This window comes from Carcharodon carcharias, chromosome 1, assembly GCF_017639515.1.
Source record: "Carcharodon carcharias isolate sCarCar2 chromosome 1, sCarCar2.pri, whole genome shotgun sequence".
Lineage (NCBI taxonomy): Eukaryota > Metazoa > Chordata > Chondrichthyes > Lamniformes > Lamnidae > Carcharodon > Carcharodon carcharias.
This window is the reverse complement of record NC_054467.1, coordinates 259,684,131-259,708,175: the sequence shown is the minus strand read 5'-3', so window position 1 is coordinate 259,708,175 and position 24,045 is coordinate 259,684,131. Positions and strand designations below refer to the sequence as shown.

The window sequence follows — 24,045 nt, the reverse complement described above, 5'->3', positions numbered from 1 at the left end:
GGGGGTGTGGACATTGCTGGTAAGACCAGCAATTGCTGCCCATCCCTAACTTCCCTCGAGGGGAGTTAAGATTTAACCACATTGCTGTGAGTCTGCAGTCGCATGGTGGGCCAGACCAGGTAAGGATGGCAGACATGAGTGAACCAGCTGAGTTTTTATGACAGTCGATGAGGGTTTCGTGGTCACCATCACTGAGAATAGCTTCACAATTCCAGATTTTTTTCAAGAAATTGAATTTTTTTTTTTATGAATTGAATTTAAATATGACCAGCTGCCAGGGTGGATTTGAACCTGTGCCCACATAATTTTAGCCTGGGCCTCTGGATTACTAATTTAGTGACATTACTGCTACACTATGTCCCGCTCCCATACTTTCATCTCAGAGTCAGAGGGTTATGGGTTCGAGTCTCACTCCAGGGACTTGAGCCCATAATCTAGGCTGATACTCCCACTGCAGTACTGGGACAGTGCTGCACTGTTGGAAGTGCCGTCTTTCAGGTGAGGTGTTAAACCGAGGTCCCGTCTGCCCTCTCAGGTAGATGTAAAACACACCATGGCCACTACTGGAGTAAGGGCAAGATGTCCTGATCAATATTTATCCCTCAACCAAGGTCACTGAACACAGATCGTCAGGCTGTTATCACACTGCAGGGGCTTGTTGCTGGTCCCATCACTACCCCACACAGAGTAGCTGTGAGCTCAGTCAAACTGGGAATCAAGCAGCTGGAGAGAGAGAGAGAGAGAGAGAGAGAGATAGTCGTCATGGTTGTCTCATGAGGAAAGGCTGGACAGACTAGGCTTGTATCCGCTGGAGGTTAGAAGAGTAAGAGGCGACTTGATTAAAACCTTTAAGATCCTGAGGGGTCTTGACAGGGTGGATGTGGAGGGGATGTTTCCTCTTGTGGGAGAATCTAGAACTAGGGGCCACTGTTTAAAAATAAGGGGTCGCTCATTTAAAACAGAGATGAGGTGAAATTTTTTCACTCAGAGGGTCGTGAGTCTTTGGAACTCTCACCCTGGAAAGGCAGTGGAAGCAGAGTCTTTGAATATTTTTAAGGCAGAGGTGGATAGATTCTTGTAAGCAAGGGGGTGAAAGGTTATCGGGGGGGGGGGTAGGTGGGATGCAGACTTCAGATCAGCCATGGTCTTATTAAATGGCGGAGCAGACTCGAGGGGCTGAATGGTCTCCTCCTGCTCCTTGTTCTTACGTTCGCATGTCAGGTGGGGCTCAGTAATGAGTAAAGGTTTTAAAACCTTTACCTTGAAAGGAGATGAATAAGAGGGTCTTGTCTGGAGGTGTCTGTGTAAAATGTCCTTTCATCCTTTACAGGGCTTTGGGGAAAGTGCAGGACTAATTGGATTGCATTTTCAAAGAGCCGGCACAGGCACAATGGGCTGAATGGCCTCCTTCTGCGCTGTAAGATTCTGTGTGAGAGTAGAGGCATCAGCAGGCAATTCAACAACAGATATAAAAACAAAAAAACCGCGGATGCTGGAAATCCAAAACAAAAACAGGAATTACCTGGGAAAAACTCAGCAGGTCCGGCAGCATCGGCGGAGAAGAAAAGAGTTGACGTTTCGAGTCAACTCATGAGGACTCGAAACGTCAACTCTTTTCTTCTCCGCCGATGCTGCCAGACCTGCTGAGTTTTTCCAGGTAATTCTGTTTTAATTCAACAACAGAGGTCTCCCCGCTATTTCAGCCGTGGGTCACTGGGTCGTTAATGACCTCCCCTATTCTCTCCCTCTCAGCCTCTAACTCCCAGCACCGTGCCCTGGCCAAGACTGTTTAAGCACACAGCACGGATACAGGAGCTGGACCATTCCCAGGAATAAAAACAGAAAATGCTGGGAAAGCTCAGTGTGTCTAGCGGCATCAGTGGGGAGAGAAACAGAGTCAACGTTTCGAGTCTGTATGACCCTTCAGAGCACCAGTCCCAGGCAGTTTGCTCCAGTTACCTTGAACATCACACGTTAAAAGACCGGCAGTTCCTGCACTGGGGCCTTACCTCTCCAGCTTTGATGTCTCGGAGTGCAGTCAGGTGGAGGAGGAAGTTGTTTTCTGGGAAGGAGGTCTCAGCATTGGGGTCACAGCTATGGTTACCTACAACAGAGAAGGGTCAAAGGTTACAGCCCCTCCCAAACCCACCTTTCACCTTCAGAAACAGGAACTGCGCCAGCGAACAGGAGATATTTCTTTCAATAAAGCTTCGTCTACACTGTCCCCATTAAACACTCACAGAGCAGGTACAGCACGGGGTTAGATATTGGGTAAAGATCCCTCTACACTGTCCCCATCAAACACTCCCAGGACAGGTACAGCACGGGTTTAGATACGGAGTAAAGCTCCCTCTACACTGTCCCCATCAAACACTCCCAGGGCAGGTACAGCACAGGGTTAGATTCAGGGTAAACCTCCCTCTACACTGTCCACATCAAACACTCCCAGGACAGTTACAACACGGGGTTAGATACAGAGTAAAGCTCCCTCTACACTGTCCCATCAAACACTCCCAGGACAGGTACAGCACGGGGTTAGATACAGAGTAAAGCATCCTCTACACTGTCCCATCAAACACTCCCAGGACAGGTACAGCACGGGGTTAGATACAGAGTAAAGCTCCCTCTACACTGTCCCCATCAAACACTCCCAGGACAGGTACAACACGGTGTTAGATACAGAGTAAAGCTTCCTCTACACTGTCCCCATCAAACACTCCCAGGACAGGTACAGCACGGGGTTAGATACAGAGTAAAGCTGTCTCTACACTGTCCCCATCAAACACTCCCAGGGCAGGTACAGCACGGGGTTAGATACAGAGTAAATCTCCCTCTACACTGTCCCCATCAAACACTCCCAGGACAGGTACAGCATGGGGTCAGATACAGGGTACAACTGTAAAGGGTAAATCTGGATCCCTACTATGTTTTTCCAGATCCTGGTTACTTACAGCAGCTTTGCAAGATATACAGGCCGGATCCCTCGCAGTTCAGGAATTCTCCGCTCTCTGTGGATTAACAAAGCTGTCAGTCCAGCAATATCCTCCCCTCTCTCCCTTCAACACATCGTTTGCTCGGCTTGGCTGAGTTGAGAACAGTCACACAGAATTGTGCTGGGGGACGAGGGGTTTCAGTTATGAGGTAACAATTACTGGGTTACGGGGAAAGCACTAGAGAGTGGGCCCCACTGAATTGCTCTACAAAAGAGATGGTACAGTCTTGTTGGGCTGAATGGTCTTCCCCTTGCACTGTACTATTCCATAAGGCTAGGCTGGAGAAATTATAGTTGTTCTCTTTGGAAGAGGGAATGTTGGATGTTCAATATTACGAAGGTTATTTAGTAAAATAATTTAGGACAAACAACTTTCAATGGCAAGAGGGTGGGTAACTAGATGGCAGAGATTTAACGTGAACCAGCGAGATGAGGAGTGTTTACACAGTGTATCGATGTGATCTGGAATGCACTTAATGAAATGGCGGTGGAAGCAGTTTCAATGGTAACTTGCAAGATAAATTTAGACAAATACTTGGGAGGGGAAAGGATTTGCAGGGCAATGGGGAAAGAGCAGGGGGGGTGTGGGGCTAATTGAACAGCCTTTTCAAAGAGGCAGCACAGGCTCAACGGAAACAAGCTCAGACCTTCTCAATTTAATCTTATATACCCAGAGCCTCACCTCATTTATAAGGAGAAAGGCAGATTGGATACAGTTATTTCTAAGGGTGTGGGCTTCGCTGGCTGGGCCAGTATTTATTGCCCATCCCTGGCCCTTGAGAAGGTGGTGGTGAGCTGCCTTCTTGAACCGCTGCAGTCCATGTGGTGTAGGTACACCCACAGTGCTGTTAGGGAGGGAGTTCCAGGATTTTAGATACATCGAACAGCAAACACTATAAAAACACATGCATGTTATTTGGAAATTCATGTGCACGGCACAGAAACACACACACACGGCACAGAAACACACACACACACACACACGGCACAGAAACACACACACACACACGGCACAGAAACACACACACACGGCACAGAAACACACACACACACACGGCACAGAAACACACACACACACACGGCACAGAAACACACACACACACACACACGGCACAGAAACACACACACACACACGGCACAGAAACACACACACACACACGGCACAGAAACACACACATACACACACACACGGCACAGAAACACACACACACACACACACGGCACAGAAACACACACACATGGCACAGAAACACACACACACACACACACACACACACGGCACAGAAACACACACACATGGCACAGAAACACACACACACGGCACAGAAACACACACACACGGCACAGAAACACACACACACGGCACAGAAACACACACACGGCACAGAAACACACACACGGCACAGAAACACACACACGGCACAGAAACACACACACACACAGCACAGAAACACACGCACACACGGCACAGAAACACACACACACGGCACAGAAACACACACACACGGCACAGACACACGGCACAGAAACACACACACACACACACACACACACGGCACAGAAACACACACACACACACGGCACAGAAACACACACACACACGGCACAGAAACACACACACACACACACGGCACAGAAACACACACACACGGCACAGAAACACACACACACACACGGCACAGAAACACACACACACACACGGCACAGAAACACACACACATGGCACAGAAACACACACACACGGCACAGAAACACACACACACACACACACACGGCACAGAAACACACACACATGGCACAGAAACACACACACACACACACACGGCACAGAAACACACACACATGGCACAGAAACACACACACACGGCACAGAAACACACACACACGGCACAGAAACACACACACACACACACACACACACACGGCACAGAAACACACACACACGGCACAGAAACACACACACACACACACACACACACACGGCACAGAAACACACACACACGGCACAGAAACACACACACGGCACAGAAACACACACACGGCACAGAAACACACACACACACACACACACACACACGGCACAGAAACACACACACACACACGGCACAGAAACACACACACACACACACACACACGGCACAGAAACACACACACACACACACACACACACGGCACAGAAACACACACACACACACGGCACAGAAACACACACACACACACACGGCACAGAAACACACGGACACGGCACAGAAACACACGCACACACGGCACACAAACACACACGCACACACACACGGCACAGAAACACACACGCACACACACACAGCACAGAAACACACACACACACACACACGGCACAGAAACACACACACACACACACACACACGGCACAGAAACACACACACACACGGTACAGAAACACACACACACACACACACACGGCACAGAAACACACACACACACACGGCACAGAAACACACACGCACACGGCACAGAAACACACACGCACACGGCACAGAAACACACACGCACACGGCACAGAAACACACGCACACACGGCACAGAAACACACACACGGCACAGAAACACACGCACACACGGCACAGAAACACACACACGACACAGAAACACACACACGGCACAGAAACACACACACACACACACACACACACACACGGCACAGAAACACACACACACACACGGCACAGAAACACACACACACACACGGCACAGAAACACACACACACACACGGCACAGAAACACACACACACACACGGCACAGAAACACACACACACACAAGGCACAGAAACACACACACACACAAGGCACAGAAACACACACACACGGCACAGAAACACACACACACACGGCACAGAAACACACACACACACGGCACAGAAACACACACACACACGGCACAGAAACACACACACACACGGCACAGAAACACATGCACACGGCACAGAAACACACACACACACGGCACAGAAACACACACACACACGGCACAGAAACACACACACACACGGCACAGAAACACATACACACACACGGCACAGAAACACACACACACACACACATGGCACAGAAACACACACACACGGCACAGAAACACACACACACGCACACACGGCACAGAAACACACGCACACGGCACAGAAACACACACACACACGGCACAGAAACACACACACACACGGCACAGAAACACACACACACACGGCACAGAAACACACACACACACATGGCACAGAAACACACACACACACACGGCACAGAAACACACACACACACACACACGGCACAGAAACACACACACACACACGGCACAGAAACACACACACACACGGCACAGAAACACACACACACACGGCACAGAAACACACACACACACGGCACAGAAACACACACACACACGGCACAGAAACACACACACACACGGCACAGAAACACACACACACACGGCACAGAAATACACACACACACGGCACAGAAACACACACACACACACGACACAGAAACACACACACACACACGGCACAGAAACACACACACACACACGGCACAGAAACACACACACACACACGGCACAGAAACACACACACACACGGCACAGAAACACACACACACGGCACAGAAACACACGCACACACGGCACAGAAACACACACACACGGCACAGAAACACACACACACGGCACAGAAACACACACACACACACGGCACAGAAACACATACACACACACGGCACAGAAACACACACACACGGCACAGAAACACACACACACGGCACAGAAACACACACACACGGCACAGAAACACACACACACGGCACAGAAACACACACACACACACGGCCACACGGCACAGAAACACACACACACACGGCACAGAAACACATACGGCACAGAAACACACACACACACGGCACAGAAACACACACACACACACACACACACACACACACACGGCACAGAAACACACACACGGCACAGAAACACACACACACACACGGCACAGAAACATACACACACACACGGCACAGAAACACACACACACGGCACAGAAACACACACACACACACAGCACAGAAACACACACACGGCACAGAAACACACACACGGCACAGAAACACACACACACATGGCACAGAAACACACACACACACACGGCCACACGGCACAGAAACACACACACACGGCACAGAAACACACACGGCACAGAAACACACACGGCACAGAAACACACACGGCACATGGCACAGAAACACACACGGCACACGGCACAGAAACACACACACACACAAGGCACAGAAACACACACACACGGCACAGAAACACACACACACACGGCACAGAAACACACACACACACGGCACAGAAACACACACACACACGGCACAGAAACACACACACACACACGGCACAGAAACACACACACACACACACACGGCACAGAAACACACACACACGGCACAGAAACACACACACACGGCACAGAAACACACACACACGGCACAGAAACACACACACACGGCACAGAAACACACACACACGGCACAGAAACACACACACACACACACACGGCACAGAAACACACACACACACGGCACAGAAACACACACACACACGGCACAGAAACACACACACACACACGGCACAGAAACACACACACACACACACGGCACAGAAACACACACACGGCACAGAAACACACACACACACACGGCACAGAAACACACACACACGGCACAGAAACACACACACACACACACGGCACAGAAACACACACACACACACACACACACACACACGGCGCAGAAACACACACACACACACACACACGGCACAGAAACACACACACGGCACAGAAACACACACACACACGGCACAGAAACACACACACACACGGCACAGAAACACACACACACGGCACAGAAACACACACACACGGCACAGAAACACACACACACACGGCACAGAAACACACACACACACGGCACAGAAACACACACACACACACGGCACAGAAACACACACAAACACACGGCACAGAAACACACACACACACACGGCACAGAAACACACACACGGCACAGAAACACACACACACGGCACAGAAACACACACATTATCTGGACGTACACTTACAGATACACACAAACTAGAGTAACGCACACACTCATCAGAAGCATGTGCACGCAGTCAACAGAATCACACTCGATAGAAGCACGCACAGAATATACAGAAACACACATATCCAAAGAATTCCTACCTTTCTCAATGTCTTTGTACAGTTGGTCAATGAAACCATCCAGCTCTTCTCTTGCCTGTGCAGGAAGCTGGAGTGCATCACAGCCATGCACCCACTGACTTAAGGAGCTGTGTGGAAATCAAACACAATCAGATGTAGAACAGGAGGAGGCCATTCAGCCCCCTCGAGCCTGTTACACAGGAACAGGAGGAGGCCCATTCAGCCCTTCGATCCTGTTACACAGGAACAGGAGGAGGCCATTCAGCCCCCTCGAGCCTGTTACACAGGAACAGGAGGAGGCCCATTCAGCCATTCGATCCTGTTACACAGGAACAGGAAGAGGCCATTCAGCCCCTTGAACATGTTCTGCCACTCTACTGGATCATGGCTGATCTGCATATTACATCCATCTATCACCTTGTTCCGTAACTCTTAACACGTTTACCCAGCAATGGTTCACCAATCTCAGTTTTGATGTTTTTAATTGACCCCAAGCGCCTACAGTTGTTTTGGGAGAGAGCTATTTCATTCAGCCCACTCCCTCTTATGCAAAGAGATGCTTCCTGACATCATCTCTGAATGGCCTGGTCTGAATTTTAAGGTTCTGGCCCCCTTGTTCTGGACTCCCCTCACCAGGGGAAACAGTCTTTCTCTATCTACCCCATCAAATCCTTTAATCATCGTAAACACCTTGATTAGGTTGCGCCTGGATCGTGTGGGACTGGAGTTATGTGCAGGCCAGACTGGTGAATCAGGTTGACTTCTACCACTAAACACCAGCTTTTAAAGTCTTCCTTGTTCAACCATATGTCCACCCGGGGATTAGAACTCCACAACCTGCAGCTTGCTATTCCAGTGACATGTCCACCCAACCACTCTCGCACCTCTGAGTTGGGGATTCAATCCCGCTCCAGTGACTTGGACCCATAACCCCAGTTGACACTCCCAGTGCGGCAGTGAGGGAGTGCCGAACTGTCGGAGGGGCCATCTTTCGGATGAGACGTTAAACCAAAATCCTGCCTGGCCTCATCGGCGGCTGTAAAAAAAAAATCCCACAGCCACTATTTCGAAGGAGAATTGGAGAGTTCTCCCCAGTGTCCTGGACCAATATTTATCTCCCAACCAGCATCACTAAAATAAAAAAGTCAGATGATGTGGTCATGATCATGTGCCTGTGGGATCTTGCTGTGCACAAGCTAGTTGCTGCACTTCCAACATTATAATAGTGACCATACTTCAAAAAAATATATATTTCATTGGCTGTAAAGCTGTTTTTTTGTTCATTCACAGACTGGAGCAGCATTTATTGCCCCATCGCTACTTGCCCTCAGGATGGGGAAATCGGAGGTCAGGAAAGGCACTTTATAAATGCAAATTAGCCAAATCCACACAGCAAGGCGATGGCCCATGCACCAGGGGCTGAAATGACTGACCTCCGCTGGCAGATGATTCAGGAGATCAGTCGTGGCTCACACATGCCCAGCTCCCATTGTCAGCCAAGGGCAGGTCTGAGCACAGCAGTGGCCGGCAGGACAAGACTCACCGTGTGGGCCCATGCATGAAGTCGGTTGAGGTAATGACGAGCAGTGCTCATGCAGCATGAACTACAGCAAAGGATCAGGGTATTCGGGGTGGGGGGAAGGGATTCACTATTACCGGCGGCACACTCGTGCCCAGTCCAACTGGGAGGCAACCCACCTGGTCCCGATGCCTTGCCCGTTGGTTCCAACCAAAGCGAAGAGTGAGCGAAATCCCTCAGGAGTGAACCACTGCGAGTGCAAGAGAGAGAGAGAACGCGAGAGAACGAGGAATGTGCGAGAGAGAGAGAACAAGACAGAGCAAGTGTGAGAGAGAGAGAGAGAGAGAGAGAGAGAGAGCGAGAGAGAGAGAGAGAGAACGTGAGAGAGCATGCGAGACAGAGAACGTGAGCGAGCGAGGAGTGTGCGAGAGAGAGAACAAGATAGAGCAAGTGAGAGAGAGAGAGCGAGCAAGAGAGAGAGAACAAGACATAGCAAGTGAAAGAGAGCGATAGAGAGTGAGACAGAGAAAGCGAGGGAGCGAGCGGGGGAGAGCGAGGGAGCGAGCAGGGGAGAGCGAGGGAGCGAGCAGGGGAGAGCGAGGGAGCGAGCAGGGGAGAGCGAGGGAGCGAGCAGGGGAGAGCGAGGGAGCGAGCAGGGGAGAGCGAGGGAGCGAGCAGGGGAGAGCAAGGGATGAGAAAGGACAAGAGAGAGGGCGCGAGAGAGAGAGAGGGCGTGAGAGGGAGAGAGTGCGCGAGAGCGAGAGAGTGCGCGCGAGAGTGCGCGAGAGCGAGAGAGTGCGCGAGAGCGAGAGAGTGCGCGAGAGCGAGAGAGTGCGCGAGAGCGAGAGGGCGCGAGAGAGAGGGCGCGAGAGAGAGGGCGCGAGAGTGAGAGAGGGCGCGAGAGAGAGAGTGAGAGATGGCGCGAGAGAGAGAGTGAGGGCGCGAGAGGGAGAGAGGGCGTGAGAGGGAGAGAGGGCGCGAGAGGGAGAGAGGGCGCGAGAGGGAGAGAGGGCGCGAGAGGGAGAGAGGGCGCGAGAGCGAGAGAGGGCGCGAGAGCGAGAGAGGGCGCGAGAGCGAGAGAGGGCGCGAGAGCGAGAGAGGGCGCAAGAGGGCGCGAGAGTGAGAGAGGGCGCGAGAGAGAGTGAGAGAGGGCGCGAGAGAGAGTGAGAGAGGGCACGAGAGAGAGAGGGCGCGAGAGAGAGTGAGAGAGGGCGCGAGAGAGAGTGAGACGGCGAGAGAGAGAGTGAGAGAGGGCGCAAGAGAGAGTGAGAGAGGGCGCAAGAGAGAGCGAGGGCGCGAGAGGTGAGAGGGCGTGAGAGAGAGAGAGGGCGCGAGAGAGAGGGCGCGAGAGAGAGAGAGGGCACGAGAGAGAGAGGGCGCGAGAGAGAGAGGGCGCGAGAGAGAGGGCGCGAGAGAGAGAGAGGGCGCGAGAGAGAGAGAGGGCGCGAGAGAGAGAGAGGGCGCGAGAGAGAGAGAGGGCGCGAGAGAGAGAGGGCGCGAGAGAGAGAGAGGGCGCGAGAGAGAGAGAGGGCGCGAGAGAGAGAGAGGGCGCGAGAGCGAGCGCGAGAGGTGAGAGGGCGTGAGAGAGAGAGAGGGCGCGAGAGAGAGGGGCGCGAGAGAGAGAGAGGGCACGAGAGAGAGAGGGCGCGAGAGAGAGAGAGGGCGCGAGAGAGAGAGAGGGCGCGAGAGAGAGAGAGGGCGCGAGAGAGAGAGAGGGCGCGAGAGAGAGAGAGGGCGCGAGAGAGGGCGCGAGAGCGAGGGAGGGCGCGAGAGCGAGGGAGGGCGCGAGAGCGAGGGAGGGCGCGAGAGCGAGGGAGGGCGCGAGAGCGAGACAGGGTGCGAGATAGAGAGAGGGCGCGAGAGGGAGAGGGCGCGAGAGAGAGAGAGGGCGCGAGAGGGCGAGAGAGAGAGGGCGTGAGAGAGAGAGAGGGCGCGAGAGAGAGGGCACGAGAGAGAGGGCACGAGAGAGAGGGCGCGAGAGAGAGGGCGCGAGAGAGAGGGCGCGAGAGCGAGGGCGCGAGAGCGAGAGAGGGCGCGAGAGCGAGAGAGGGCGCGAGAGCGAGAGAGGGCGCGAGAGCGAGAGAGGGCGCGAGAGCCAGAGAGGGCGCGAGAGCCAGAGAGGGCGCGAGAGCCAGAGAGGGCGCGAGAGAGAGAGAGGGCGCGAGAGGGAGAGAGGGCGCGAGAGGGAGAGAGGGCGTGAGAGGGAGAGAGGGCGTGAGAGGGAGCGAGGGCGAGAGAGAGCGCGAGGGTGAGAGAGGGCACGAGAGCGAGAGGGGGCATGAGAGAGAGAGAGGATGCAAGAGCGAGGGCATGAGAGAGAGAGAGAGCGCGAGAACGAGAGAGAGGTCGCGAGAGCGAGAGAGGTCGCGAGAGCGAGAGAGGGCGCGAGAGCGAGAGAGGGCGCGAGAGCGAGAGAGGGCGCGAGAGCGAGAGAGGGCGCGAGAGCGAGAGAGGGCGCGAGAGCGAGAGAGGGCGCGAGAGCGAGAGAGGGCGCGAGAGCGAGAGAGGGCGCGAGAGCGAGAGAGGGCGCGAGAGCGCGCAAGAGCAAGAGAGGGAGAGAGAGTACGAGAACGAGAGAGGGCGCGAGAACGAGAGAGGCCGCGAGAGCGAGAGAGGGCGCGAGAGCGAGAGAGGGCGCGAGAGCGAGAGAGGGCGCGAGAGCGAGAGAGGGCATGAGAGGGAGAAAGGGCGCGAGAGGGAGAGAGGGCGCGAGAGAGAGAGAGAGGGCGCGAGAGAGAGAGAGGGCGAGAGAGAGAGGGCGAGAGAGAGAGGACATGAGAGGGAGAGAGGGCGCGAGAGGGAGAGAGGGCACGAGAGAGAGAGAGGGCGAGAGAGAGAGGACGCGAGAGGGAGAGAGGGCGAGAGGGCGCGAGAGGGCGCGAGAGCGAGAGAGGGCGCGAGAGCGAGCGCGAGAGAGGGCGCGAGAGGGAGGGAGAGCGGGCGCGAGAGGGAGGGAGAGCGGGCGCGAGAGGGAGGGAGAGAGGGCGCGAGAGGGAGGGAGAGAGGGCGCGAGAGCGAGAGAGGGCGCGAGAGCGAGAGAGGGCGCCAGAGCGAGAGAGGGCGCCAGAGCGAGAGAGGGCGCCAGAGCGAGAGAGGGCGCCAGAGCGAGAGAGGGCGCCAGAGCGAGAGAGGGCGCCAGAGCGAGAGAGGGCGCCAGAGCGAGAGAGGGCGCGAGGGTGAGAGAGGGCACGAGAGCGAGAGAGGACACGAGAGCGAGAGGGGGCATGAGAGCGAGAGAGGATGCAAGAGCGAGGGTGTGAGAGAGAGAGAGCGCGAGAACGAGAGAGAGGTCGCGAGAGCGAGAGAGGTCGCGAGAGCGAGAGAGGTCGCGAGAGCGAGAGAGGGCGCGAGAGCGAGAGAGGGCGCGAGAGCGAGAGAGGGCGCGAGAGCGAGAGAGGGCGCGAGAGCGAGAGAGGGCGCGAGAGCGAGAGAGGGCGCGAGAGCGAGAGAGGGCGCGAGAGCGCGCAAGAGCAAGAGAGGGAGAGAGAGTACGAGAACGAGAGAGGGCGCGAGAACGAGAGAGGCCGCGAGAGCGAGAGAGGGCGCGAGAGCGAGAGAGGGCGCGAGAGCGAGAGAGGGCGCGAGAGCGAGAGAGGGCATGAGAGGGAGAAAGGGCGCGAGAGGGAGAGAGGGCGCGAGAGAGAGAGAGGGCGCGAGAGAGAGAGAGAGGGCGCAAGAGAGAGAGAGGGCGAGAGAGAGAGGGCGAGAGAGAGAGGACATGAGAGGGAGAGAGGGCGCGAGAGGGAGAGAGGGCACGAGAGAGAGAGAGGGCGAGAGAGAGAGGACGCGAGAGGGAGAGAGGGCGAGAGGGCGCGAGAGGGCGCGAGAGCGAGAGAGGGCGCGAGAGCGAGCGCGAGAGAGGGCGCGAGAGGGAGGGAGAGCGGGCGCGAGAGGGAGGGAGAGAGGGCGCGAGAGGGAGGGAGAGAGGGCGCGAGAGCGAGAGAGGGCGCCAGAGCGAGAGAGGGCGCCAGAGCGAGAGAGGGCGCCAGAGCGAGAGAGGGCGCCAGAGCGAGAGAGGGCGCCAGAGCGAGAGAGGGCGCGAGGGTGAGAGAGGGCACGAGAGCGAGAGAGGACACGAGAGCGAGAGGGGGCATGAGAGCGAGAGAGGATGCAAGAGCGAGGGTGTGAGAGAGAGAGACAGGGCGCGAGAACGAGAGAGGGCGCGAGAGAGAGAGGGCGCGAGAGAGAGGGAGGGCGTGAGAGAGAGAGAGGGCGTGAGAGAGAGAGAGGGCGCGAGAGAGAAGGCACGAGAGAGAGCGAGGGCGCGAGAGCGAGAGAGGGCGCGAGAGCGAGAGAAGGCGCGAGAGCGAGAGAAGGCGCGAGAGCGAGAGGGCGCGAGAGAGAGAGAGGGCGCGAGAGAGAGAGGGCGCGAGAGAGGGCGCGAGAGAGAGGGAGCGAGGGAGAGAGGGAGCGAGAGAGGGCGCAAGAGAGAGAGAGGGCGTGAGAGAGAGAGGGCGCGAGAGAGAGAGAGGGCGCGAGAGAGAGAGAGGGCGCGAGAGAGAGAAGGTGCGAGAGAGAGAGAGGGCGCGAGCGCGAGAGCGAGAGAGGACGCAAGAGCGAGAGCGAGAGAGGACGCAAGAGCGAGAGAGAGAGAGGACGCAAGAGCGAGGGCGTGAGAGAGAGAGGGCGCGAGAGCAAGCGCGAGAGAGGACGCAAGATCGAGAGAGGGCGCGAGAGCAAGAGAGAATGAGAGATGGCGCAAGAACGAGAGAGGGTGCGAAAGCGAGAGAGGCCGCGAGAGGGCACAAGAGCGAGAGAGGGTGCCAGAGCAAGAGAGGGTGCCAGAGCGAGAGAGGGCGCCAGAGTGAGAGAGGGCGCCAGAGCGAGAGAGGGCGTGACAGCGAGTGAGTGGGTGGGAGAGAGACCGAGTGAGAATGAGAGAGAGAGGCACAGCAAGAGTGAGAAACAGAGCAAGAGAGTGAGAGGTAGGGAGCAGGGGAGAGGGGTGGAGGAGAAAGGGAAGGGAAGGGAGGTGGAGGGTGGGGGGAGCGAGCAAGGGCACAGGGGCGAGGGCACAGGGAACAAGGGCACAGGGAGGGAGGGCAAAAGAGGGAGGGGGAAAGGGGAAGAGAATGGGGGGAGAGAGAGAGGAGAAAGGTCAAATCACATGGTCGGGGTAAACCTGCGAGATAGCTTATTGTGTTTACCCGGTTAGGTCGCTGAGTTAACTCGGTTAGGTTCGCTGTGCTTACCTGTAAGATTAAGTCGCTGTGTTAATCTGGTTTGGCTGCTAACCTTACCCAGTTGCACTGTTGAGTTAACCCGGTTAGTTTGCTGTGCTTACCCGGTTAAGTTAGATCGCAAAGCTCACCCAATGATGTTGTTATGCTAAAGCGGTTCCATTGCTATGACTGTGCTAACCCGGTTAAAGTAGCTAGCTTACCCGGTTGAGGCTATCCTCATAGAGAGCTTTGGTGAAGAGCTGCCGGAGTGTTTCCAACTGACCCTGAAAGAGAGCAGGAGAGATCTGAAGCAGCCAACAGGAGATGACAGACCTGACAGCAGGAAAAGATGATGGGCCATTCAGCCCCTTGAAACTGTCCCGCTATTCAATTAGATCATGGCCAATCTGTAAATTGAACTAAATTTACTCACCTTGGTTGCATGTCCTTTAATGCTACTCTCCAACAAAAATCATCCGAGTGGACGAAGTGACAAACAGGATATTATCAAATATTGCTGATGGGAGACATGTAGCCAAAGCTTCTCTTCTCCAGGACATACGCAAGAATGCCAAATTTCAAAAGATCACAATTTATACTCCTGGAGAATGTATGCTGACTGGTGTTCCACTATTAGAGGCGATTCTGTGATTGGACAGCACTCGCTGAGCAATCCTGAGTGCGCCAATAGCTAAACTAACAAACAATTTAAGACAATCAGTCAAGCTTGTAATGTGGCTCAGTTACCCTTGCTAGAAGTGGTATACATTCATACGCGGGGACCTGTTTTCTGCAAACAAATGGAATATGTTCAAGCCTTGCACCTCTTTTGAATTACCGGAGAGCTTGGGGCACCAGTAGCTCTCTGTTGCTTCTTCCATGGCAACGCCTTGGCCAATCAGAGTTGACTTGTCAACCAATCAACATCCTTTTTCTCCTACAGTGTAGACTGTTGTAATCGTTTGAAATTTGGCATTCTTGCTGATGAGTGCAAGCTGCAAAGCTTCAGCAATATTTTTCAGCAATATTCAAGTCCTGCACCAACAGGTGACTGATGGGAAATGTTCCAGTTGGAATGCCACGCCAAACCTAACCTGTGACAGTGGCACAAGGCAACCCCGGGTCAAACTGGGAAAAGGCACGTGTGAACTGATTTGACACCTTGGGTGGGTTGCCAGGTCCAGTAACTTAGCTGGTTAAAGATCAATTTGATGGTGTGATTGTTGGAATGTAGGGCTTTCTCTGGCAGTGATACATTTGGAAAGATGAATGAGGAGAGGCAATATAAACTAAAAGGGACAATTCAAAGGGTTGCAGGAACATTGAGACTTCGGGGTTCATATACAGAAATCTTTTGAAGGTGGGAATATAAGCTGATTAAAAAAAAAAATTCCGGATACTTGGGAGTGGGATCAATTGGATAGCAATTTCCAAGAGGAGGCCTCCCCCGTGCTGTAAGATTCTCTGATTCCCATTGGACGAAATATGTATGAAACAGCCACCCGCGTCTGTATTAATCCTGTGGCATAAGGACCAGCAATCCAGTGATCTGAACTTGGGAGAAAGCGAGTCCAAATCCCACCAGGGCACTTTGAGAAGCTGAAGGTTTAAAGAAGAATAGCATTCAAGAGCAGTCCCTGCAGATTGGAGGGTGGCAAATGTAACCCAATTTAAAAAAGGAGGGAGGGAGAAAACAGCCAATTACAGACCAGTTAGCCTAACCTCAATAATAGGGAAAATGCTCCAGTCTATTATAAAGGGTGTGATAACAGGACACTTAGAAAATATCAACCGGATTAGACCAAGTCAACATGGATTTATGAAGGGAAATCATGTTTGACAAACCTACTGGAGTTTTTTGCGGATGTAACTAGTGGAATAGATAAGGGAGAACCAGTGGATGTGGTGTATTTGGATTTTCAGAAAGCTTTTGGTAAAGTCCCACAGAAGAGGTTAGTGTGTAAAATTAAAGCACGTGGAATTGGCATGGATTGGGAATTGGTTTGCAGACAGGAAACAGAGTAGGAATAAATGGGTCTTTTTCGGAATGGGAGGCAGCGAATAGTGGGGTACCGCAGGGATCTGTGCTTGGGCCCCAGCTATTCACTGATTTGGATGAGGGAACCAAAAATATTTCCAATATTACGACACAAAACTAGGTGGGAAAGTGAGCGATGAGGAGGATGTTAAGTGGCTTCAAGGTGATTGCACTGGAGGGGGTGCAGAGGAGATTCACCAGGATGTTGCCTAGGATGAAACGTTTAAGTTATGAAGAGAGGTTGGAAAGACTTGGGTTGTTTTTGTTGGAGCAGAGAAGACTGAGGGGCGACCTGATCGAGGTGTACAAGATTATGAGGGGAATGGACAGGGTGGATAAGGAGCAGCTGTTCCCCTTAGTTGAAGGGTCAGTCACAAGGGGACACAAGTTCAAGGTGAGGGGCAGGAGGTTAAGGGGGGATGTGAGGAAAAACCTGTTTACCCAGAGGGAGGTGACGGTCTGGAATGCGCTGCCTGGGAGGGTGGTGGAGGCGGGTTGCCTCACATTCTTTAAAAAGTACCTGGATGAGCACTTGGCACGTCATAACATTCAAGGCTATGGGCCAAGTGCTGGTAAATGGGATTAGGTAGGTAGGTCAGGTGTTTCTCATGTGTCGGTGCAGACTAGATGGGCCGAAGAGCCTCATCTGCGCTTTGTGATTCTGTGATCTAGACAAGGTGAGTGAGTGGGCAAATACATGGCAGACGCAGTATAATGTGGATAAGTATGAAGTTATCCATTTTGGTAGGAAACACAGAATCACAGAATTTTAATGGCATAGGAGGCCATTCGGCCCATCATATCTGCACCAGCTCTCCAAATGAGCATTATGAACTAGTGCCATTGCTCTGACTTTTCCCCATACCCCTGCACATTGTTTCTATTCAAATAATCATCTAATACCCTCTTGAATGCCTCGATTGAACCTGCCTCCACCACACTTCCAGGCAGTGCATTCCAAACCTGAACCACTCGTGTGAAAAAGTTTTTTCTCACATCACATTTGCTTCTTTGGCAAATCACTTTAATCCTGTGCCCTCTCGATCTTGATCCTTTTACGAGCGGAAGCAGCTTCTCCCTATCTACTCTGTCCAGCCCCCTCATGACTTTGAACACTTCTATCAAATCTCCTCTCAGCCTTCTCCTCTCCAAGGAGAACAGTCCCAACCTCTCCAATCTATCCTCATAGCTGAAGTTTCTCATCCCTGGAACCATTCTTGTAAATCTCTTCTGCACTCTCTCCAATGTGTTCACATCCTTCCTATAGTGTGGTGCCCAGAACTGTACACAATACTCCAGCTGAGGTCTAACCAGTGCCTTATATAAATTCAGCATAACCTCCCTGCTCTTGTACTCTACGCTCCTGTTAATAAAGCCCAGGATACTATATACTTTATTAACTGCTCTCTCCACCTGTCCTGCCACCTTCAATGATCAATGCACATATACACCTAGGTCTTTCTGCTCCTGCACCCCCTTCAGAATTTCACCCCTTATTTCATACTGTCTGTCCATGTTCTTCCTACCAAAGTGTATCACCTCACACTTCTCCGCACTGAACTTCATCTGCTACCTATCTGTCCACTCCACCAACTTGTCTATGTCCTTTTGAAGTTCTACACTGTCCTCCTCACAGTTTACCATCCTTCCAAGCTTTGTATCAGCTGCAAATTTTGAAATTGTCCCCTGTACACCAAGATCTAGATCGTTAATATACATCAGGAAAAGCAAGGGTCCCAATACCGACGACCCCTGGGGAACTCCACCACAAACCTTCCTCCAGCTTGAAAATTATCCACTGACCTTTACTCTCTGCTTCCTACTTTTCAGCCAATGTTGCTCTTGTCCTTTTATTCCAAGAGTCATAAGAGTTGTACAGCATGGAAAGAGGCCCTTCGGCCCATCGTGTCCATGCCAGCCATTAAACACCTTCTATTCTAATCCCATTTTCCTGCACTTGGCCCGTAGCCCTGTATGTTACGGCATTTCAAGTGTTCATCTAAATACTTCTTAAATGTTGTGAGGGTTCCTGCCTCTACCACCCTTTCAGGCAGTGAGTTCCAGATACCCCCAACGTTCTGGGTGAAAACACTTTTCCTCAACTCCCCTCTAAACCTCCTGCCCCTTACCTTAAGTCAATAACAATAGCTTTTCTCACTAGTCTGTTGTGTGGCACTGTATTAAATACCCTTTGAAAGTCCATGTACACCACATCAACCTTTTCTGTTACCTCTTCAAAAAACTCCAGCAAGTTAGTTAAACATGATTTCCCCTATAGAAATCCATACTGGCTCTTCCTTATCAACCCATATTTTTCCATGTGACTACTAATTCTATCCTGAATAACTGTTTCTAGAATCTTGCCCATCACTGAAGTTAAACTGAGTGGTTTGTAATTGCTGGGCTAATCCTTACAGCCTTTTTTGAACAAGGGCATAACGTTTGCAATTCTCCAGTCCTCTGGCACCACCCCTGAGTCCAGGGAAGACTGAAAGATTATGGCCAGTGCTCCTGCAATTTCTACTCTCACTTCCTTCAATATCCTTGGATGCATCTCATCCGGTCCCAACTTTAAGTACCGACAGTCTATTTAATACCTTCTCCTTATCAATTTTGAGCCCTTCTAGTAACAGAGTTTCCTCGTCTTTCACCATGGCCTTGATAGCATCTACCTCCTTGATAAAGACAGATACAAAGTATTCATTTAATATCTCAGCCATGGCCCCTTTGTCCATGGTTCCCTTTTAGGTCCCTAATCGGCCCTACTCCTCCTTTTTCCACCCTTTTACCATTTATATGCCTGGTTTTCCTGAACTCTGCTGGACACACGATGATAAGATGGAAAACAAGGGCAGGCTGGTGGGCAACTCGCACCTGGAATTTGTCTCCAATCAGTTTGTGAACTATCTCCTCCTCCTCGTTGGCTGTTCGGCTGCAGAACTGGGAGAAGAGCTTCGTCCAGCGGCCCTTGTCTTTAGCCTTTGGATAGAAAGAGATGCAGAAACGAGGGAAGTTAAACCCAAACTCTGGCATTTGAAAGCACCCCTCCAATTGTCAGACATGGTTGGCAGGAGGAGTAAATGGGGCCCTAGCCACAGGCCAGCTCCCACGTCTGGAGATCGTAAAAAAGATGGTGTAACTGAGAAACTGAGAGGAAGGATCATTACTCGTCGGCCAAGACAGCACCAACATCAAACAGATTCGTAATATTTAGTGCAGTACCCTAAACTACTTGGCGACATAGAAATTCTTGATTGATTAAAGCCCAGGGTCCATCTAGTTCACCTTGTACCACCCTGGTAGTCACACAATACAACAATAATGGAGTTGAATGTTGCTAAAAAGAGAGACATGTTGCCAAAGCTTTTCGTCTTACGCTCATCAGGTCAAACACAAGAATGCCAAATTTCAAACCGTTTATACTACAGGAGAAAAGAATACAGATTGGTTGGCAAGTTGACCCTGATTGGCTAAGGCATTGCCATGGAGAAAGTAACAGGCTCCCCAAACCCCGGGTAATTTTTAAAAATTGCTATCCACTGCTTTCTCCATTGCCTGCCAATCAGCATCTCTTTCTCCTGATGTATAAATGGTTGTGATTGTTTGAAATTTGGAATTCTTGCGTTTGTCCTGATGTGTATAAGATGAAAAGCTTCAGCAAGATGTCTCTCTTTTCAGCAAGATTCAAGATCCAAGTTACCAAGTGACTGATTATAAGGGAGTTGCTGATTAATCACTTGAATCAATCTCCATTGTCTCCAATCTCTCAGTCTACCTAGGTCCAATCACCTGTTCCTCCCAAGCAGTTTATACGCTACTCACATCATGTCTCAAATTAATGTGTCCCAAAATGTTATGTTCTGCAGTAAATCTGGCCAATTCACATCTGAATGAATTGATACTAGCTGCTTCCACAACCTCCTATAGGACCCTGTTCTGCACAGTGTTCACAGAATGAACTATTTAAAAAATAGATACAGTCACAGATGTTATATGAGAAAACACAGCGATCATTGAGTCAGGACATGGCTGATCCAGTCAGCCTTGTTTTGGTGATGTTGGCTGACGGTTAAATATTGTGAAAGGACACAGGACAGAACTCTCCTGCTCTGCTTTGAAATAGTGCCATAGGATCTGTTACAGATGGGGTTTTGGTTTAACTTCTCGTCTGAAAGGCAGCATTGGTGGCAGCGATGCACTCCCTCAGCGCTGCATTTGGGATGCCAGCCTGGGTTATGCGCTCACTCCTCTGTAGCGGGGCTTGAACCTGCTGACTCGAGAGCTGAGTTCTCGAGAGCCTCGGCTGAGAGCGTGGGATTATTTTTTTTTACATCGAAGGGGCTATATAAATGCAAGTTTTTATTGTAGCTGAGGCCAGCTAATTCAGCACAACAACCTGACTTTCTCAACTTAAATCAACACCATTTTCTGTATCTTGTTAGGGAAAGGAAACCCATTAACCATCAGCTTAGCTACAATAGTCTGGGAGTCTCCTTATTTACCTGCTTCACCATGGCAACCATCCTAGCCATCAACATAATGCTGGCCGTTTCCGGAGGATAATGCATGTTCCTGTAACAAAAAGGAGAATCTTATTTTTAGTGCTCCATGTCCCACGGCACTGCATGTGGAATAGCAAAGCCACATCTTTGGAAGAAGCAGGGCTGGAGGATGAGGGCTAATCTACTAGGGCGAGAAGTCATGATTCAGTCTCCATTCAGGTCAGTAAGGAGCACATGGTCGGGGACTACACCTGAGTCAGACGGTGGCCGAGCGAGTAGCGAATTAGGTTCATGTGGAAACCCAGTGCTTTAAATAAGGTTTATTGCAACTAGTAAAGTGTGTTAAGTATTAGTCAGATTTGTCAGTACTAGTAAGGTTTATCGACAGCTGTATGGTTTATTTTCCTTAACCATCACTTAATAAAGTTAATATAAGTAAACCAAAGCGAAATAAAGTTAACGTAAGTGAAGGAAAGTTAAGGCATGGCAAGGCAGCTCGGTCGCATGGAATGCACATCCTGTAGTATGTGGGAAGTCATGGACACCACCGGTGACCTAGATGACCATATGTGCAGTAAGTATCACCAGTTGCAGAAACCTGAGCTCCGGGTTGCGGAGCTCGAGCGGCAGCTGGAGTCACTGTGACGCATCTACAAGGCTGGCAGCTACGTGGATGGCACGTTCAGAGTGGTGGTCAGGCTAGAAGCATGGAGGCAGAAAGGGAATGAGTGACCTTCAGACAGTTCAAGAGATAGTGCAGGAGTCCCCTGAGGTCCTGCTCACTAATCAGTTTTCTATTTTGGATACTGGTGAGAGCGTTGGTTTTTCGGAAGAGAGCAGTCAGAGCCAAGTTCATGGCACATAGGACAACTCTGCTGTAAAGGAGGGGAGGAAGAAGAGTGTAACAGAAGTGGTGATAGGGGATTCATTAGTTAGAGGAAGAGACAGGTATTTCTGACCGTAGATCTAACTCCAGGATGGTATGTGCCAGGGTCAAGGATGTCATGGAACGGCTGCAGGACATTCTTCTGGGGGAGAGTGATCAGCCAGAGATTGTGGTCCACACTGGTACCAGGACATAGGTAGGAAGCGAGGGCGAGGTCCTGAAAACAGATTTCAGAGAGCTAGGAATGAGATTGAAGAGCAGGACCACTTGCTAGTGAGCATAGAAACAGGGGAATTGAGCGGTTGAACACGTGGCTGGAGGACTGGTGGTAGGAGGGAGCGCATCAGGTTTCTAAGGCATTGGGACTGGTTCTGTGGCAGGCGGCACCTGTACAATATAGACGGCTGCACCTTAGCAGGACCAAGAGTATCATCCTCGCAGGGAGATTCACTAGTGCTGTTGGGGAAAACTAGATTGGCAGGGGGATGGGAACCTGAGAGGGAGCTCAGATTCAAGGGAAACAAAACTGCTAACAGGAGATAGGAAAGTAGCAAACAAAGACAGAAGACAAACATCAAATAGGATCAGAATAGACAATAATGTTAAAAAAGCAGAATTAAGGACACTCTGTTTGAATGCACGTAGCATTCATAAAAATGTTAATGATTTGAACGCATAAATTGAAGTCAATGGGTATGATTTAACTGCCATTACGGAGACGTGGCTATAGGGTGACCAAGATTGGGAACTGAATATCCAAGGATATTTGGAATTTAGGAGGAATAGGCATAAAGGAAAAGGAGGTGGGGTAGCACTCTTAATAAGGGATGAGGTCAGTGCGTTAGTAAAGTAGGATCTTAGGTTGAAGGATCAAGAAGTAGGATCAGTTTGGGTGGAGCTCAGAAACAGCAAGGGGCAGCAAACATTGGTGGGAGTTGTTCATGGGCCACCAAAGTGCAGTGCTAATGTTGGGCACGGTATAAATCAGGAAATTAGAGGTGCGTGTAATGTGGGTAATACAGTAATAGTGGGTGACTTCAATTTACACATAGATTGGGTTAACCAAATCAGCACTAATGCTCTGGAGATGGAATTCCTGGAGTGTGTAGAGATGGGCTTCTGGAGCAGTACATTGAAGAATCAATTAGGAATCAGGCTATATTGGATTCTGTGTTATGTAATGAGGAAGGACTAATTAATAACTTTGCTGTAAGGGAGCCTTTAGGAAATAGTGACCATAATATGCTGGAATTTTGCATTAAGCTTGAAGGCGATATAGTTCTTTCTGAAACTAGGGTCTTAAGTCTAAAGAAAGGAAATTATGAAGGAAGGAGGGGGAAGTTGGCTATGGTGGATTGGGAAAATACACACAAAGATCTGATGGTAGACAGGCAATGAGTTATCGAACCTCACTACCACAATATTGTTTCTCACCATCAGAGTTACTAATGGGTAGGAGATTGAGAACACGGCTTCCATCTCTAGAACAAAAACTCAAACCCAATATCCACAAGAATCCAAACTCCAACCTCGTGCAGAGATGCAAATGTGTAAATAAAGAGTTGTGGTTTTGAGAAATTGCAGACTTGAGCTGCATACTTTGGGAGAATAGAAAAATTCCCAAAATGCCCATGTAGACCCCAACCACACAACAAAACAAAACATTATGGATAAATGCTGGTGTGCTTCTCT

The 24,045-nt window shown here is 51.2% G+C and overlaps 1 protein-coding gene across 4 annotated transcripts in view; it reads right to left on the bottom strand.

The window, feature by feature from the left end:
• The window catches only part of smyd5 (SMYD family member 5), a 52,544-nt gene that overhangs the window by 6,868 nt on the left and 21,631 nt on the right, over positions 1-24,045 (bottom strand). For 3 of the 4 annotated variants that reach the window (XM_041201504.1, XM_041201520.1, XM_041201529.1), the window contains 7 exons: positions 21,468-21,537; positions 19,840-19,944; positions 15,149-15,211; positions 9,945-10,015; positions 8,268-8,374; positions 2,952-3,008; positions 2,010-2,104 (listed from right to left, as the gene is read on the bottom strand). In XM_041201504.1, coding sequence (XP_041057438.1) covers positions 2,010-2,104; positions 2,952-3,008; positions 8,268-8,374; positions 9,945-10,015; positions 15,149-15,211; positions 19,840-19,944; positions 21,468-21,537 — 568 coding nt within the window. The remainder of the gene's footprint in view (positions 1-2,009; positions 2,105-2,951; positions 3,009-8,267; positions 8,375-9,944; positions 10,016-15,148; positions 15,212-19,839; positions 19,945-21,467; positions 21,538-24,045) is intronic. The other variant, XM_041201512.1, reaches the window with a different exon arrangement.